Source organism: Cervus elaphus, chromosome 20 (genome assembly GCF_910594005.1).
Source record: "Cervus elaphus chromosome 20, mCerEla1.1, whole genome shotgun sequence".
In the NCBI taxonomy this organism is placed as follows: Eukaryota; Metazoa; Chordata; class Mammalia; order Artiodactyla; family Cervidae; genus Cervus; species Cervus elaphus.
Genome location: NC_057834.1, coordinates 31763591 through 31782474, shown reverse-complemented (window position 1 = coordinate 31782474; position 18884 = coordinate 31763591). Strand labels below are relative to the sequence as shown.

The 18884-nt window shown below is 51.9% G+C and overlaps 1 protein-coding gene across 1 annotated transcript; it reads right to left on the bottom strand.

The window, feature by feature from the left end:
- Nucleotides 1-7583: 7583 nt before the first annotated feature.
- ADAMTS4 (ADAM metallopeptidase with thrombospondin type 1 motif 4) lies at nucleotides 7584-15558 on the bottom strand. Its single transcript, XM_043876251.1, has 9 exons — nucleotides 14503-15558; nucleotides 13063-13386; nucleotides 12722-12854; nucleotides 11987-12157; nucleotides 10981-11267; nucleotides 10688-10874; nucleotides 10300-10475; nucleotides 9212-9387; nucleotides 7584-8788 (listed from the first exon to the last, which is right to left on the bottom strand). Exons 1-9 carry the CDS (start codon nucleotides 15238-15240, stop codon nucleotides 8362-8364), a joined length of 2619 nt encoding a protein of 872 aa, XP_043732186.1. The 5' UTR covers nucleotides 15241-15558; the 3' UTR covers nucleotides 7584-8361.
- Between the last annotated feature and the right edge of the window lie 3326 nt (nucleotides 15559-18884).

Genomic DNA, 18884 nt, shown 5'->3' with positions numbered 1-18884 from the left:
AATGTAAATTCTGTTGTCTGACAGAGGTTCAATTAACCCCCTCCTCCCAACATTGTGGAAAAAACAGTTTTGCCTTCATTTTCATATTTCTGTACCCCTGACCTACATAAATGTGTCTATTGTTTAGTTCAGTTGCTCAGTTGTGTCCAACTCTTTGCGACCCCACGGTCTGCAGCATGCCGGGCTTCCCTGTCCTTCACCATCTCCCAGAGCTTGCTCAAACTCATATCCATTGAGTCGGTGATGCCATCCAACCATCTCATCCTCTGTCATCCCCTTCTCCTCCTGCCTTCAGTCTCTCCCAGCATCAGGGTCTTTTCCAATGAGTCGGCTCTTCATATCAGGTGGCCAAAGTATTGGAGCTTCAGCTTCAGCATCAGTCCTTCCAATGAATATTCAAGGTTGACTTCCTTTGGGATTGACTGGTTTGATCTCCTTGCTGTCTGAGGGACACTCAAGAGTCTTTTGCTTGTTTCCTTGTGAGTTAAATAAAAACACTTTAACAGGTGTTCATTTTTATATGTGTATTAACAAAAACTCTCTCCTTGACCAAATTTTAAACAGGCCCCCTGAGCCCTCTTTTCCAATAGACCTCATCCTTGGGCCTGTAGCCATTTTTAGGAAGAATCCGATATCAGTTTAGCAAGAATCCCCTTACCCTTAATTTCTAATCTCCTTGGCCTGCTTTTAGCAAGAATTCTAAGTTGGTTTAGCAAGAATCTTCTTATCCTTGATGTAATTTTCCATCCATTGACTCTCTCATTCTGCTCATTGCCTATAAATATCCATTTGTCCTTACTGTATGTAGGACTGTACTGTATTAGGAATTCCTAATAATGTACATTCACAGCCTTGAGAAATTCCATGGAAATAGCACCTGGAAAAACAGCATATATTAAGAAACTATGTTAATGATTATCTTTCATGTTTTTCTTAGAATAATAGCCTTGTTAGAAACCCCAAGGCCAGACCCAGAAGGGAGTATGACTGGGATCATGAAAACATGGACCTTGGAACACCAAGTCGGAGTCAGACATGAATATTGCTTCAGTTCAGTTCAGTGGCTCAGTCATGTCTGACTCTTTGTGACCCCATGAACTGCAGCACGCCAGGCCTCCCTGTCCATCACCAAGTTCCGGAGTCCACCCAAACCCATGTCCATTGAGTTGGTGATGCCATCCAACCATTTCATCCTCTGTCGTCCCCTTCTCCTTGCTGTTTACTCACTTGCTAATTGTTCCTGAGACTAGCCCAGAAGGGAGAGGCCTGGGGTAAAAACAAGGAGATCTGGACTCTGTCAGTGTAGTCCATGACAAATAGGAGTATGTGACTGAAACAGCATGTGTCTTGAGAAAGATAAGATCTGAGAAAGTCTTGTGGTCTACAGTTAGGAACAAAAGCTGGACTCAGCGTGGATTCTGCATTTCAGTCCAATAGAGGCTGCAGGTCCCCTGACCCATCGCACCGGATTTCGTGGTCTGTCTTCATTCTCGTTGCTCAATCCCGGACCATTAAAGCAACAACTGTATTCAGAGTTGAATCCAGTCTCTCTCTGACTGGGACAGTGTTGACCCCTATTGCGATAATCCGTCTTTCTCACCATTTTAATAAGTGTCAGAATAAGATTTTACAGAGTGAGAGTTATAATTTTACCCTTTCCGAAAATTATCTTTTAACAGATGGATTGTGTTCTAGACCAAGAAAACCATAGTGCAGTCTGAAAATGAGGAATAAATTAGGGCATTGGGGAAATTTAAAAAATGGATCGTAGAGCTAAACAATAGGGTGAGGGGAATGATGAGAGATGAGACTGACAAGGTAAATAGATGTCAGATAATGAAAGAGTCCATAAGCCACATTAAAAGAGATTTTTATCCTGAGGGCAAGACAAAGGCGTTAAAACACTCAAAACAGAGATTTTAGGAAGTTTGTTCTGGTGGAAACGTGGAGCATTATCAGAGTGGTTAAGGGTGGAAGCAGGGACCTATTAAGGTTACTGCAGAAATCCAGGAGTGAAATAAAGCTCATGCAAAGTGAGGTAATTTCAGTGGGACTAGAAAGAAGAAGACACCTTTGAGAATTTTTGGGAGGCAAATAGGACTTGGTGAGTGATGGCATGTGCCAAGTCAGGGAGTTAGAGACTCCAAGATGGATCTTGGATTTCTAATGTGGACCAATGGATATTTAACGAGAAACAAAACTTTGGACTTAATGAGTTTGATGTGCCTGTGAAGGCTTATAATTATATAATACTGGATTTCAGTACAATAGCAACTTTTTTTTTTTTTTTGGCTGCATCAGGTCTTCGTTGCGCCACGTGGAATCTTTCATTGTGGTGCACAGATTCTCTAGTTGTGGTGTGTGGGCTCAGGAGTTGCAGCATACAGGCTTAGTTGCTCCAAGGCATGTGGAATCTTAGTTCTCCAACCAGGGATTGAATCCACGTCCCCTGCATTGCAAGGCAGATTTTTAACCACTGGACTGTCAGGGAAGTACCACAATGGCAGCTTTGAAATCTCTGGCTGTGTGATGTTGAGCAATACACTCTCTGGGTTCATCTGTACAGTGAACCCATCTTACAGGGTTCTGTGATAATTAGTAAGAAGTATGGGAAAGGGCCAGCAAACTGGATATTCATTCCATCTGAATTTTGAGCACAAAATAGGAGTCAAGTAAAAGCCCTACCTTTTTTTTTTTTTTTAAAAGGTCTCACTGTATAATGGAAAAGATAGACTTATACAGAAAATTGATATATATCTCATCTAGAGGACTTTTCCTCTGAGCCTCTGCCCCTCCAAGGTGTTCTACTCTTGTAAAACTGATCTTCACCTTCTATCCCTCATATCTACCATCTTCTGACAACTCTTCTACATTCATTTGTAAGCTCCCTGTTTTCAGGAAACTTCACCTCCACTCTTTTTCATGCTGGCCACACCCTGGGCTTAGTCATCATCTAGAACGCCTATGTTTCTGAAACTTTGAATTCTAATATGCTGGTTTCTACCACAACATCCTGCCTTTTTGTATTCTGAATAAATCATGGGGCCCCTAGAGGCCCAGTCATGATACACAACGTAATAGAAGAAACCCAGTCTGATAATTTAAAAAAATAATAATTTAAATCTCTACTTGGGCTTCCCTGGTGGCTCAATGGTAAGGAATCCACTTGCCAACGCAGGAGATGTGGGTTCAATCCCTGGATCGAGAAGATCTCCTGGAGAAGGAAATGGCAACCCACTCCATTATTCTTGCCTGGAGAATTCCATGGACAGAGGAGCCTGGCAGACTGCAGTCCATGCAGTTGCAAAAGAGTTGGGAGTCGGATACAACTTAGTGACTAAACAACAACAACAACAAATCTCTACTTAGTTTCTCCAGGAGCTGGCAGAGGCATGGGGGAAGGGAGAGGGAAGCAAGAGCACATGCGAATGCACAGCTCAATGTCTTTAAAATCCTCCTCTTCCACTTAACATTTTCTACCGAGATGGTAGCTTCTTCCCAGAACTACCCCTTTCAACTCTACTCAGTTCCTTACAGGTATTACCCCCCAGCTTCAAGTCTGTTGGCTTAATTTTGGTATTGCATAATGAAGAAGAGCTTGGGAGCTGACCTAGCAAGCAGAAATTCTTTCTTCTTCCACCACTACCCTACTCTCCACAAGTACTTACAGTTTACTTCTCAAAGGGAGGCAGACACCTCTAGGAACACTTCTGTGACCTCATACTCTATGACCCCCGTCTATCTTGGCACCTGTCACACATGTCTGGAATCTTTGTCTTACCCAAATGTCTGAGCCATCAGACTATGAACTCTCTGAGGACAGAAACCGTGTCTTCCTTTTTATCATCCCCTGAATGTAACCTAGAACTTTTGGCACGAATTTTTACAAAATAGCTCATTTTAGATCTGACCTAGAAAGTTCCTTGGTCTGCTTATTTTCTCATGCTAATGCACAAGTGGGAAGAGTGCAGGGAATGAAAGAGGTTTGGGGGAAGAGAATCAGCATGTATTGACACTTATGAGAAGCCAGGCCCAGGGCCAAGCATTTACATCTTTATATTCTTAAGTTCTGGCAACCTCTCCATAAGGCAGATAGTAGTGTACCCATTTTACAGATAAAGAAACAGAGATCAAGTAATTTAAGCTCATGCCATTACATCTTGGCTCTTGCAAAGCTTAGATTCAGTCCAACTCCAAAAATCTGTATCCTTTCCAGACACTGTGAGAGAATGATTTGATTCAGGTTTATAACCTCATGCTTTATTTATTGAACAGATAAGTGTGATGAACAATTCATTTGCACAGGGGAATTAAGTCAATTAATTTATTTCCTCTGACCCATTTTCAGGCCTCAATTCCACATGTTCAGCTTCTCAGTGCTTACTTGCATCTATATTTGAACATGTGTGTCAATGTGTGTCACTGTTGGTGTATTTGTTACTGGATTTGCAGGGCCTGTTGTTGGTTGCCCAAAGACTGTGAGGGATGCCTTAAATCTGTTTCCTCCCCTCCCTTTCCTTCCTAAAGCTACTTAAGTACTCAGGACCTGTCCCCATATAAGGTCCTGTCTGAGGAAGTTGTTCAGTATTGTTGTTCCCCCCTTCCCCTCACCCACCTCTTTCAGAGTGGTTTTTTAAGAACTGGTGGTTTCCTGCAGCTGTCAGCTGGTTACTCTTGCTGCCAATGATTTTGGCTTGCCCCCAGCAACAGTCAATGAGGAAGGTGTTCAACTGGTTCAGAAGCATCCTCTTATATGTTACAAGAAGCGTCCTCTTATATGTATTAACAATAAAATGTTAATACATTAAATTCTACTCTCTTCCTCCTTCCTCCCCAACAAGCCCTGACAATGAGATGGTTTTGTCACTTACCATCAATCTGGTATTTTAGACAATAAAATATTATAATGCTATGTGAAGATTAAAGAAGTGGGGCTAGAGATGGAGTGGAAATGTAAATTAATAGCTCATTCCACAGTATACACCCCACCCCAAACACTGGCTCTCCCACCCTCACCACAAAATTAGTGATTGGACAAATGCCCAGATTTCTTCTGCTCTAACCGCTAAAACAGAGAATCTCAGGGACAGAAAGATTCGAAAGAAATTGGCCCAACTCACAGCTATTGCTTCAATCTCCTCCCCCACCTCAAACACACAGTCACCCTTGCCATCCTATAAAATAGTTGTCTCTGCTCGAACTTCTGAAGGGACTGGGCTCTCCCACAGCCACTGATTCTTCTTTCTTCAGCTCAACATCATTCTTTTTCCCTTAAGGACCAGATATCTGAACTGTCTCCAGGCTTTCCTCCCTCCTGTTATTCCTGTTTCTCCTCTGTTTGTTCATCCATACCCCAGCTCAGCCCCATAAAGGCAATAGATCAGGCAGACTGGAGTCAGGGCTCGTCCTGGCTCTTCGAGGGAGGTATGCACTCCTTAATCCATACGAAGAACTTGCTGGATTCCTGACATCAGGATATTAGGCAGTCTATGGCCTGGTTCTGGGGAGGGTCCTATGATGAGAACATTCCGGAAAGGGGTGAGGCCTTGCTTGGGATTTAGGGCCAGAATGCCCATCACTTCTCTTTGGGGAGCAGCTCTCTCTTCCTTTCACTGCCTAACTCCACCCACCTACCCACCCAATCACACAGGCGGCCTCTGAGCTCAGGGTCTTCCTGGGAAAAACTTCATGGCAGTCAGAACCTTATTCAGTGCGAAAAGGGCTTTCTCTTAAAATAATACATACGAAAGTGATTTACAAAGTGTGAATTACCATAGACACTAAAGAAACATAAGAAGGGGTATCATGATTACCTGTTCATAAGGCCCAGCCCAGGACACGGTCCTTTTTTATTTTATTTTATTTGACCACACTGCACAGCATGCAGGATGTTAGTTAGTTCTCTGACCAGAGATGGAATCTGTGTCCCCTGCAGAGGAAGCAAATGGAGTCCTAACCATTGGACCACTAGGGAATCCCAGGATTCATCCTCCTTAAACCTCATAGTCCATTGAAGCCCGTGCCCTATCCTACAGCTCTTCATATCATCCCAACTTTCTCTTTGCAGAGGTATACTACAAAACATTTCCCCAAATTGCAGTGAGCATCTTTAGTCATGTATTGTTTGTGTTTGTACCTCAGGTTTATTTAGCACCGAATTTGGCTTATTATACCATTAGCTCATAGTATTAAGGTCTATAAACATGTTATTGGTGGCCCAATTTTGCTACTTAGATGAAATATTGGAAGATCACTCTGGCCTTGTCCCACTCTCCTGTTTCTCCCTTCTCTAGCCTGGTTGGTAGGAGGACAGGAGGAAGAGCCAGGGCCCAGCACAATTGAGAGAGGAGAGGGGGCAGAGCAGGGGCCTCCCTGGTCCCAGTGCTGCCGAGGGAGTGAGTGCTGTGGTCGGCGGTACAAACTCCAGTGCGCTGTGTAAGGCACTGCCTGCTACAGAACTTGAGCAGAGAAGCCCAGCCCCAGTGAGCATAGTATACACTACCACCACACTCTCCATGGCTTGCCTTAATTCCCTAGTCCCAGCACTACATCCCAAGCAATGTTTGGCAGCCCAGCCAGGAGGTACTATGGCAGAATGAAGCACCTCTATTTTCCCTGTTTCCTCTTCCTCCACTTCCACTTCAGGGTCTTCTTTGCCTATAGTCCCTCCCTCACCTCCACATTTAGTCCTTCTTTAATCCCTAGCAGTCCTGCTACTGCCTCAAGACTCAAAATTCTTGCAGGGTCTACCTGCCACCCTATCACAAGCCTGTTCCCTTAATCAAAGTCACCCAGTCAGAAGAAAAAATTGAGTTGTTTAGTACCCACCTGCCCTTCAGGTGTTTTCTGCCACCACTGAACACCTGGCTCCGCCTTGCCTCAGCTTCTCCGTGCCTTTTTTATTTTTGGCCCTCCTGACTCTCCCACACCTCTTATTAAATTCCATTCTAACCTCACGTCTTCAAAGAAGTCTGCTGGGTTTACACTGGTTTCTAGGGACTCTGTGCCTGTTACTCAGTACTCACAAGGGTAATTCACTTCACTGTTTTGAAAATACTGTAACATTTGTTCAGAATAACCCTGTGGGAAGAGGTATTTTTAGCCCTCTTACACACATAAGCAACCTAAGGCTCAAAATCTGTGACTTATCCACCACTACCAGCTAATAAGATGCTGAATCCCAGCTCAGATTCAGACCCACCAGCTCCCACTCCAGTGGTCTTTCTGAAACAACTTCTCCAGGACCCCCTTAACTAGCACTCTCATTACTAAGCACTGTTTGTATGTATTGACAGAGTTGTTCTTGTTATTTTCCACCTTCATGTTCTTGTCAACTGTGCTTGTACTGCGGTGTTTATTAAGTCGCCACATGGTTGGGAGCCTCCAGGAATCAGGGACAGGATTGTCCTTTCTCTGACAGTCCTTCAAAATCCAGGCTAGGGCTCTGCCAACCAAAGGAATTGAGCCTGGGGGTGAGGCCAGGCACCACTGATGCAGATCTTTGCTGCCTTCAGATGCACTGCAGACTCCATAGACAGTGGAGCTGAGGACAGCAAGGTGGTGATAATAACAACGGACAACAGTTGACATTTGTTGAGCACTTATTGAGTGCTAGGCATTATGCTAGTTCTTTATTTACAGTATTTAATCCTTATAACAAATTTACAAAGGAGGTATTATTATTGTCAAATGAGGAAACTAATGTTCAGAGACGCGGAATCAGGGTGCAACCCACATCTGTCTGACTCCAAAAGGAGCACATAAATAGCAGAACTCAATTTATATTTAAAAAATATGATAATCCCTTACTCCCTGAAGGCCTATCCTACCCTTGACTCTTTCTTTCCCAGAAAATAAAATTCAAGGAAAGGAAAGCTGGGCAGGATGAACCATACACACACACACACACACACACACACACACACACACACACACTTTGTCACACACGTACACCTATCACCACCACCCTGGATTTCCTAGACAGGGTGAGGGTTATGAAGGCAGGGGATCAGTTTCCCCAGTACCCTGACCCTCATCCCCATCCCTGGTACTAAATAAAAGTGAATAAATACGAAATAAATACAACTGGGGCCCACCCTGCCTTCCCCCTCCCTCCTGTGACCAGCAGGGCAGAGGGGGCAGTTTAGATAGGGGACAATCTCCCAGCCCCTTCCATCCACCAGCCATCCAGGGCAGGAAACCCCAGCAGGGCCAGCCTGCTCGGTAGGGCGGAGGCGAGGGGCGGGGCTCACTAAGCCCCTCCCCCACGGCGTCTCGGGGTGAGGCCGCTGCAAAGGTCTCTCGTTCACCCAGCTAAGTCCGAGGCCCCGGTGCCCAGAAAGGGCAGCCGGGATGGTGAGGTTATTTCCTGCCGGCCCAGGAGCGCCGCCGGAGGATCTCCAGAATCTGTGCCTTGCGGCGCAGCCAGTCCTGGGGAGTGGGGCGTGGCGTGGAGGGGGCCGGTCGGGGCACGAAGAAGCTGTATCGGAGGCGGGCGTTCTGCGGGTTGCCAGCCACTAGGACCTGCAGCGTTAAGGGCTCAGCCAGGGGCCCGTGTCCTGACAGTGTCTCCGAGGCTGCAGTGGCCCCGCTGTAGCGCAGGCTGACTGCCCCGGGCAGTACCACGTCTGTGGGGGACGGTATCAGCGTGTATTCACCGTTGAGGGCATAGGAGCCATCGCGGAGCTTCAGGGCCAGGTAGAGACTCCGGACACTAGGGCTCCCCTGCTGCCGCACCAGGATGTGGGTGGCCCCAGCGGGGATGGTGACCACGTTGTTGTATCCGTACCTGTGCGCGAGGAGAGGAGAACTCAGCATCTCGGTGAATCCTCCTGCCATTCTGAGCAGGGTTTGTACCACCACACGTGTGCAGCAGGTTGTCGCCCCGGACCTACCTGAGCGGTCTAGCCTAGATCTGAGCTGCCTGCAAATGCGTGCTTCTCCCACTTCTCTGTGGGCCCTTACACCTGCCGCCCCTTCTTGAGGTGCCTTTCTAAGCCCCTCCTTGGAGCCTGTCCAATTCCTACTCTCCCTCCAGGAGGGAGGTCACCTCCTGGGGACGCCTTCCCCAGTCCCCACAAGGGCCCTCATGGCACGTCCAGGCTGAGCAAGTATGTTTGTCTCCCCTACTAGACTCCCAAGTCAGCTCTTTGAGAGGAGAAACAGTGTTGAGGATACCTCTATGTCCCCCGGAAGGTGGAAGTGAACAAACCTGAATTTTTTGAAGGAGCCAGACTGCTTGATGCAGCTGGAACCATCCCCACCACACACCATGCACTTGTCAAACTTCTTTTTGGAGCCAATGACGCGGTCACAGCCGGCATGAATGCAGCGGCCCTGGACACAGACTGAGGAGCTGTCCGGGGAACAGGGGGTCCCGTCTGCCACCTGAGAAGAGAGGGAGCGATGAAAGGGTCTTCCTACACCAAAAGGTGTTAGTAAGCCAAACAAAAGCCATGTCCCATCAGGGAGGGGATGTGGACGGAATATGGAGGGAACCCTAGGTTCTGTAAGGGATTAAAATCGTAATGACAATGATAAAAGCCACCCTTTTCAGAATGCTCACTCTGAATTAGACACTGTGCTAAGTGCCATATAAATCTCACAACCACTATTTGAGGTTTGTAGAGATGGATCACTGAGGTTTAGAAAGAATAGGCGCTTGCCCAAAGGTTACACAGCTGGCAAGAGGAGATGCCAACATGAGAAGTGCAGGTCTGAGTCCCAACACCACCCTCAACCTTGGTGTAGTATCCCGGCTAGACGCTAGAGGGCAGTCAACATGTAGGCATTCTCCCCAGAACAGGGTGAAGGCGGCAAAACTGCTGGTCTGTTCCTTCTTCAGCTTCAACCCAGGGCCCTATCACAGAGAGGGGCGGGGCAGGGCCATCACCCTCTCCAGGAGGCCTGTTTAGTGGGGGACTGGCCCCCCATGAGCTCAATGAGGCCACCACTGTAATTCAACAGATCAGCCCCTCCGATGGGGGTCAGAGACGTGCCCAAAAGGCCACATGCTTCCATTCTCACCAAATGGAGCACTGGGAGGTGGGGAGAGAAAGAGCAAGAAACCAATGGAAATGCGACAGGCTAGTATGGCCCGATTGACAACTTATCCAGAGTCCAGGGCCGATTTTCCAAATACCCATACACAGAGAAGTCTGAATGGAGCCCTGGGCTGGCCAGGCAGGGCCATGGGAACTCCAGCAATAGTGCTGTTTTGGATCTTGGCCATCAGAAAGCAGAGGGTCTCTGGGGGAGTGAGTGGGCACAGACAAGGCCCTGGAGCATTCTGGTCCTCACCCGTGGCTCCAGCACGTAATAGTAGCCCAGTGCCCGGGTCTGGCAGGTGAGTTTGCACTGGTCCCGGGGGGCCACACCAGTGTAGCGAGGAACCCAGTCCATGGGCCCGGGGAAATTCTTGAAGAGGTCAGTGCGGTGGTTGTAGGCAGCACACTGCTCTTCACGGAAGGTTAGTGCTGTAGGGTTAAAATGCACAGTCAGAGCCCTTCTCCCTCACACTGCCCCACCAGCCTCCCGTTGGCCTCTCACATCTTCTAGACAGGATGGCAGCTCTCCACCCCACAGACTGCCTGTCCCTCCCCTCAAGAGCAGGACCCTTAATACCTCCTTGGTCCCTGAACCCAAGGGACAGTGCTTTCCAAGGGATCCCATCCCTCCCACTCCTCACCTGAGCCAGTTGGGCAGTCCTGGGTGTTGCAGGAACGGAAGCGGGTACGGCGGCCCTCACAGTACTTGCCACCATTCCGGGGGACGGGCCGTGTGCAGTCCCGGGAAGAGAACTGGACACCACCCCCACAGCTCCGAGAGCAGTCACCCCACGGTCCCCAGGGACCCCAGCCACCGGCCTGTGGGACCTGCAGAAGGACAGAATGGAAGAGTGGGATCAATGTACTCTCTTGGGCTCAGAGCCAGTCACCACTCCCCCAGGCCCTCTGGCCCTCCCCTGCCCTGGGATCTCACGTTGAAAGCCTGGAGCTGGTCCACATGGAGGCAGCGGCCACCCATACAAGCCTGTGCGGGCCCGCAAGGGGTACCATCAGCCCAGGGCGAGTGCTTGGTCTGGCACATGGCATGGCCATTCAGATGGCCAGAGCACCAGAGGGCGGCACAGGGCGGTGGCAGCTGTGGACAGTGGCGCGAGTCAGGCCCAAAGGTCAGCTGGCACTGGCGGTCAGCATCATAGTCCTTCCCGGGGAAGGTCACGGGCAGATGTAGGGGAGCCTCCGGCTTGTCTAGGAGACAGTGCCCTGGGAAAAGAGGCAGGGGGGTTATGAAGTCGGCAAGAGTTGCAGAGGTGCCTGCTGGTCATCAGTTGAAACACTGGGTTCCCCAGGGGGCTGAGGGATCCTACAAATTCTAGTACTGGAAGAAGCTTTAAATAGCAGCTACAATTTATTCGATGTTTATTCGATGAGCATTGACTAAGTGTTTGACCAACAATATGTGTTTAATCATGGCCAGCACCTGTGAGGTAGTTACTGTTATTATGCCTACTTTATAGATCGGTTACGCAGAAGTGAAGTAACTTAGAGTCACACATCTACACACATCAAAAAATAGAATCAGGAGAGGAGCTCACAGCACTAGATCTTCCTGTCTAGTCTAACCAACTACAGACTTCTTGATCTGCTTCTCATCAACAGCGCTCCCGATCATAGCCACACTGCTAAGTTTGCACACCACAAGTGACAAGGCCTCCTTCACAACTGGCCCCTTCTGATGTCGAACAGTTCTGGCCCTTAGAAGCTCAGTTCTAATTCTTTTGAGGCCAAAACTTGCCTCCTGTAGTTGTGCTATTCATTCTGAGAGGAAGTGGGAACCACACAAAGGCAGCAGCGTTTCTCACCCCATCCCACGTGTAGAGGAAGCCTGTTGGAGGGAGTCAGCTTGGCCCGTGTGGGAGGCAGGAGAAGAGGAAGGACTGTGAGGGGCGGGAGCTGCGTCCTGCACGGGGCCATCTGCTCACCGTAGCCGTTGTCCAGGAAGTCAGTGATGAAGCGGGCGCTGCAGGGGGACCAGGGCTCCTCGGGGTCCACGTGAGCCATCACAGGCGCCATGACGTGGCGGGAGGTGCTCTCAGGCCCGTTCAGACCAACACACGGCTTTGAGTTGTCATGGAGCATGCTGAAGACATGGCCTGTGGAGCAGAGGCCCTGTCAGTGTCCAAGAATCCCATCCCTGTGCCCTCAAGGGGTTGCAGACCCATCAGAGCCTGGCTGCAGCTTTGGATGACCAGATCCATTCCACCTCTCATTCTGCCCCCAGTCTCTTTCTGGTGCTCCAAGGGCTTCTCAGTATGTGGCCCCCATTTCTCTGTCTCCCTTCCCCCTGATATATTCAGGGGCCCTCCCTACTCACCTTTCCTTACAGCCAACATTCCCAATCCCGATTCCATCCATTCTGTCACTGACTGTAGTGAATAATCTCTCTCAACACTGTCCCACCTCCCCCTCCAAACACACACACACACACAACCAAGTTCACAGTAGATTTCTACACACTATCTCATTGAATAGAAAACTTTAATTGTTTGTCTACACGCTGAGCAGAGAAGGGTAATGGCCCTGGACTCAGGCTTGGGGAGAAGGAAGAAAAACTTGTGACCTCCACTTGTACCCTGGTGAGGCCACCATTGCCTCACCTCACCCCCGACAGCTCTCCAGCTCCTCAAGGGTGCCCCATGACCCCAGCCCCAGCTTACCCAGTTCATGAGCAGCAGTGAAGGCTGACTGGAGCCCGTCATCCTCCACGATGGCACAGCTCCGAGCGGGGTCACACACGGTGCCCACGTCAGCCATGCCGAGAGTGTCACAAGTAGAGACTCCGCACAGGTCCTGTGGAGAGGGGTCAGAGACACTGCGTGAGGAACCAAGACACCGGGGTGCGCTGGGTTGGGATCCAGAGCAGGGGGGACCTGGGCACTGCACCGACAGCCCTGGCAGTGTGGCTGGGGCCAGGCGCCATGCCGGGCTACTCCAGCGACACCGTCCACACCAGAGTCTGTGCAGCGGTGCTTCCTGGAGGCGCTGCCTGGGGCCTCACCTGCCGGGTGAACAGAATGGCTGTGTCAAAGTGGCCAGGGTCCGCGTCGTCGGGGGTGTTGAGTCCTCGTTGCCAGGCACAGAAGCTGCGCAGGGTCTGGGCGGCGCTGGGGCCCACCTGGGGCCCTTCCTCACCTGGCCCCAGAACCACCAGCCGCGTCACCACCAAGCTGACAGGGTTGCGGATGCTCGGGTGCTTGAAGGCCTTGGCCGCCGCCGCCATCACTGTCAGCAGGTAGCGCTTGAGCCCTGCACCATGGAACGCCGCCATCTTGTCGTCTGCCACCACCAGAGTCTCCACAAATCTGCTCAGCGAGGCAAAGCGCTGCAGAGGAAAAAAGGGAAGGAGGAGCCTGAAATAGCCTCCCAGACCCGTGGACAACTTCTCCCCTCCTTCACTTCCTAGGTCTGGAACTCAGCAGAGCCAGCTGGGCCTCACATATCCCACGGGATTCTTGAAGGGTCTGGTGAGGCCTCTCCCCCCGCCCCCCCAACTCCAGATCCCTGGGCTTTTGCGGTAACTCTGAGAAATCATCTGTTGGTTCTGAGAAGAGGAGGGGATAGGGAAGCCATGTCCCAGGGCTGTGTGGGCCCCTGAAGTGAAAACCAGTTGGGAGTGCCTCTGGGAGGGACCACGGGGTCCCCCAGGCCCGAGTGTGGCCGGGGCCTGTAGGACTGGGGCTGGAGGGCTGGGCTGCAACGTGTCTGCCCTGTGTGGTTGGAGGAATAATTCAGTCAGCAGCTAGGGCCAGGGCCAGATCTCAGCGTGGCGGGTGAGGAGGGAGCGTCTGGTCTGGATTAAAGTTCGAGAGGGAGGGAGGGAGGAAGGGAAGAAGGTGGGGAGCAGGAGTGGGAGGGAGGAAAGGCAGGCAGCCATACAGTCGGTCCACAGTGTGGGAAGGACTGACCAGAAGACCGGAATGGACTTCAGGGTGCCTTGCCTTCCCTGTCCGCTCCTGCCCTAGTTGGTAGTTTGCCAGAACAATTTTGAAGACAGCATCAGAAGCCAGAGGCCAATCCCTCGGGCCTCAAACCTCATTCCTTTAGCTGGTGGTGGGGTGAAAGTCAAACTTGGGGCCCAGAAAAGAGTCAAGGCCAGGGGGGCTGTTAGGAGGGCCTCACTGTTGGGGACTGTGCCAGCAGGATGCCACAGCCAAGCAGGGGTGGGATGGGGAGAGGGAGCAGTCATTCCCAGCACAGAGTCTCTGACCCACCTCTGGGAACCACCCCTTGGGATCAGCGATCTGGCCAGAAGAAGGGCTGGGGCAGGGAAAAACCAGAGGCTTCCCAGGAAAGGAGGCTAGTGGAAAGAGAAAAGGCAGGCAGAAGGGAGGGAGCCGCAGACGGGCCAGAAGTGGAAGTGGGTGGAGAGAAGGTGAATGGGGGTCAGTAGGACAGACATGGCAGGACACGGCAGGACATGGACTCCAGGATGGCCTACCTTAGCCCTTCGGGGGCTGGGGCTGGGGTTCCCTGCAGGAGCCTTGACGCTGCACATGGGGCCCTGGCCACTGACAGGACTCTTCCGGCGTAGGACGTGAGCCCCAGGCCCCTCAGCGGAGTTAGGTGTGCCTCCCTCCAGGGGCTGGATGTGGAGTTCCGTCCCTCGGTACTGCAGCACCCCTAAAAGTGCTCCCCCGTCCCAGTGCAGAGATGCCACCGACTCCGGATCTCCGTTGATGGTGCCGGTGAGGTAGGTGCCCGGCTCCGTCCCACCGAGCAGCTCCGGCGCCCGGCCCAAGTATTGCACCGTCAGCCCCTCAACCTGCACGCCGGGGTCCTTCTCCAGCTCTAGCAGCAGCGTCTCCCCAAAGGCTGGCAAGCGGTACAACAGCCTGGCAGGGGCGCCCAAACCAGGCAGGACGCTGCCATTGAGCTTCTCTGGAAACACGATCTCCTCCTCCCGGGGGAGGGGGCTGGCCAGCCAGGCTGAGGGCAGGAGGGAGGCTAGCAGCAGCAGCCACACCAGCCTGGAGACGGAGACGGGCACTGTGCGGAGCAGCAGGCGGGGCTGGCTTCCCCACAGCCAGCCGTCGGCCAAGCCCCTCCCGGGATGCGAGTCTGCCTGGGACATGGTACTGGTGCTGCAGCTGGGCAGGCCTGAGGCCGGCTGGGCACCCAGTCCTCCCTGTCCCGGCTTTGAGAAGCTCCTCTCTGCAGCCTGGGGGCTCAGACTCATGCCAGGGTCAGAGGCAGAGTTTTCAGAGGGCCCAGGGACCTTCAGAGGAGATGGAGGAAATGTGGCCCTTAGGCTTAGGAGAGGTGCCTGGTGGTCTGGTTCCTCCACACTCGCCTCCCACCCCTCCTTCTCCCGGGCCTGTGTCTCCCCGCTTGTGTCTTCTGTAGCGTCTCTGGCTTCTCCCTCTGCTCTCTCAGACTCTCTCTGGCTTCGCTTCAATGCCTGTCCTCTCTCTGCCTCCTTCCGCCGTGCCTTTGTCTCTTTCTCCTCCTCTCTCTCCCGTGTCTATGTGTCTGTGGGTCTCTCTGTGAGTTCTTCCCAGCTTCTCTCCGCGCCAGCTCTTTTTAAGCATCCCCAGCTGTTACACGATTGGCTGAGCAATCAGCCATTCAGCCCAGAGCTCTGGTGGAAGAACTCAGATGGGTGTCTCATTGCTTCCCAAAAATCCATTTGTTTTCCTTTAAAAAAAAAAAAAATGGGACTTGCCCAGACCCAGTTGTTAGAGGGGACTCTCGCAGGCACCGGGCCAGCTGATGACATAGCCTTTTCCCAAACTCCACAGTCGGCTCTCAGCTGTCTCACTCTGGTGCAACAGAGCCCCAGGAGGAGTAGGAAGTCAGGGAAAGGGCCTGACCAACACGCAAAGAGAGGAGCAGAGTCCCAGGAGAATTCTTGCTCCCACTGTCTAGCTTTTTCTCAGGGATCCTTCATGATGCTCTCTGCCCCTTAGGCTGGTTTTCAGGGCCAAGGGAACTAGCTGCCAGGGGAAGAGGGTGGGGAACAGGTAAGGAAGCATCAAGAGGGCAGAACAAAGAAAGGAGGTGACTTGACACAGCTCAGGAACCAAGCAGTTGGAGAGAGTACAGAAGGCCAAAGAAGGGACAGGCAAGGAGACAGTGATCAGGAAGGGTACTGCTCAAACGCAGGATGAGCCTGCTTAGAATGGGCACATGAAGCAGGCAGAGGCCACGGCAGACAGGATTAAGGACTTTTATAGAAGGAAGACCTAGGGTGGCACCTCTGATTCCCTTCTTTCCCTTAGGCTCCCCCTTCCTGAATTACCATTCCCCGCCCCCTCCAAAGCCCAAACAGCCATTCCGCCTCCATTCCCCCCAGGGCTCCCCCTCCCCACTTCCTGACTCCCCATTTCTCTGGCCTGGTTCCCAGTAGCTTCCCCCAGGCTCTGGGCCTAGCTCCTACCCACTCTCAACTGCCCTAACCCCTCCCCCAGCTTCAAGTCAGTCAACCCCCAGCACAGGAAAGACTTGTTTGCTCAAGATGCACCCTGTGTCAATCCATCAGAGGGAATCCCCACTTGGTTCCCTTTTTTTGGCCCCACTTTTCCTAAGAACCCAATGTTTCCTGGAATACCTAGTAATCTTTATTTCTCATTCCCCACGGGGAAGGAGAGAGTGGATGAAGCATTGTGTACATAGGGAACTTCGGGTACTGAGAGAAACAGAAACCCAGTGCCTGGGATGGGGAGAGTGCTTGGCGAGGAAGAGGTGATGTTTGGGAAAGGAAATGAAACGATTCCCTTGGTTCGGGACTGGAGAGAACTCTGCAAAGGAGTCTTGGGGGTGGACTCTCAAGGCGAGGAAGGAAAGGGTTCCGAAGTAGGGGCGATCTCTGCTCCCCCGTGCTACGGCCACTCCTTTCCCCAGGATATCCCCAGGAAGCGAGTACAGTCAGCACTTTCCTTTCCCAGAGGTGGGCCACCTGCCCCTACCCGCATCCCCTATTCACTCTTTGCCTTGTCACCTCCTGTCCTCCACATCACATCCGCCAGAATACTTCCTCTCCCCTTGCCTTCCTGCTCAGGTTGCTAATACCTGCCCTGGTGCCCATCACTTCCTGTATCACCCACCAGCTTCTGACTGCCACACCCACCTGTGGACCCCACCACACACCCTGACCCTGGTCCTAAGTGGAGAGGGTTGGCGTTGCAGGAGTCAGACAAAGGCTAGGAGACCAGAAGGGGCAGGGGCAAGAGGAGCTATCACCAGAGGGCTCTTACTACCCCTTCCTACCCCCGTCTGAGATGAGGACAAAGGGGGTGACTAAGCAGTGGGAGACAAAGGGCCTTAGAGCCGCAGCAGCAGTGTGTGAGTGTGTGTGTGGGGGTGCTGGCAGCAGGCAGAAGGCACAAAAGATGCAGTGTCCTAGGCAGCCCCCCAGGGTCCCTCACCCTAGCTCAAGTTGCCCCCAGGGCCAAGCAGCCCAGAGTCCATCCTGACTTCTCATCTATCCTGATACGCACGTGTGTGTGTGTGTGTGTGTGTGTGTGTGTGTGTGTGTGTGTGTGTGTGTGAGACTCAGTTGTGTCCGACTCTTTGCGACCCCTATCAGCTCTAGCCTACCAGGCTCCCCTGTCCACAGAATTTTCCAGGCAAGAATACTGGAGTGGGTTGTCATGTTCTCCTTCAGGGCCTCTTCCAGGCCCAGAGATGGAACCTGCATCTCCTGTATTGCAGGTGGATTCTTCACTGCTGTGCCACTGGAGAAGCTCCTCTTAGGCTGGATTAGGGCAAAAAAAAAATGCAGTCCCCACCTCATTCTCCACACTATTACCACATTCACTGTGTTTCAGGGAGACAAGGCCCAGGCAGCGGGTGGGGAATGAAGGGGGCAGGGAGGCACAGCCTCTGCCTGGCTCTGTGGGGGCTGCCCAGTCTTTCCAGGTTTCATTCATCACAGTGCAGGATATGGCCCCACCCTTTGGTACAGTTCCCATTAGGTCAACTAGAAGTTTGGCTTTCCCCTCTTTCTTTGTAGCTAAGAATTACTTGTGTCTGCCACTCTCTTGGTCTGTCTGTCCCACCCTGCTGCACTGCTGGTGGGCTCTGGCCCAGGGACCCTCTCTGGGGGATATCTGGGGAAAGCCTCTGTCCAGACCAAAAGTGGAAGGGATGTGCAAACTCAATGGGTGGCCCAGTTGGAGCTCAGCTTAGAGGCCAAGAGAACAGGAACAAGATCCAAGGCTGGAAAACTCTTCTTTGTCTCTACCACACAGAATTGGGATCAGACTCCTGATGGTACCACATTTCTATGCCATTGGCCAGGGGAGAGGCCAGGTCAGAAACACATGAGGTAAAAGAGACTGACCAGGGATGGAAGTGGGGTGCTAGGGATCACTAAGGGCCCTTCCTGAGTCTGTAATTCTGTAGGTTCTGGAAAGCTGGCAGATATCAGGGTCACCGACAGGGGACCTCCTCTCCTCAGCTAGGATGAGGTGACTTCTACACACCCCAGCAGCCTGTTCCAATGCTGGTGGCCTTGGCCTCCTCCTCTTTTCTCATTTAGGTTTGGCGGGAGCTCTCAGACCCACCCAGTCCCACTTGGGCCCCTTTCCCCTAACCCATTTAGGCCATCTGGAAATTAGCTAGCTCCCTCTGCTCCAAATCTTTCGGATTTGGGGGTAAGGAGGTAACTGGCAAAGCCTGGCGCTCCCCTAGAAGGGCAGGACTACAGCAGCAGAGCGGCGCAGGCAGACAGGGGAGAAAGGGGCTCCACGTGCGTGTGCGTCTGGCACCGGGCGGCAGGACACCGTCTCAGGCGCGCACGGGCAGCGCGGCAGGGCTTCGTGAGGGGAGCCGCTGCCGCCGGCAGCAGCGGTGGCAAGTTTCTCTGGCTCAGCCTTTGAA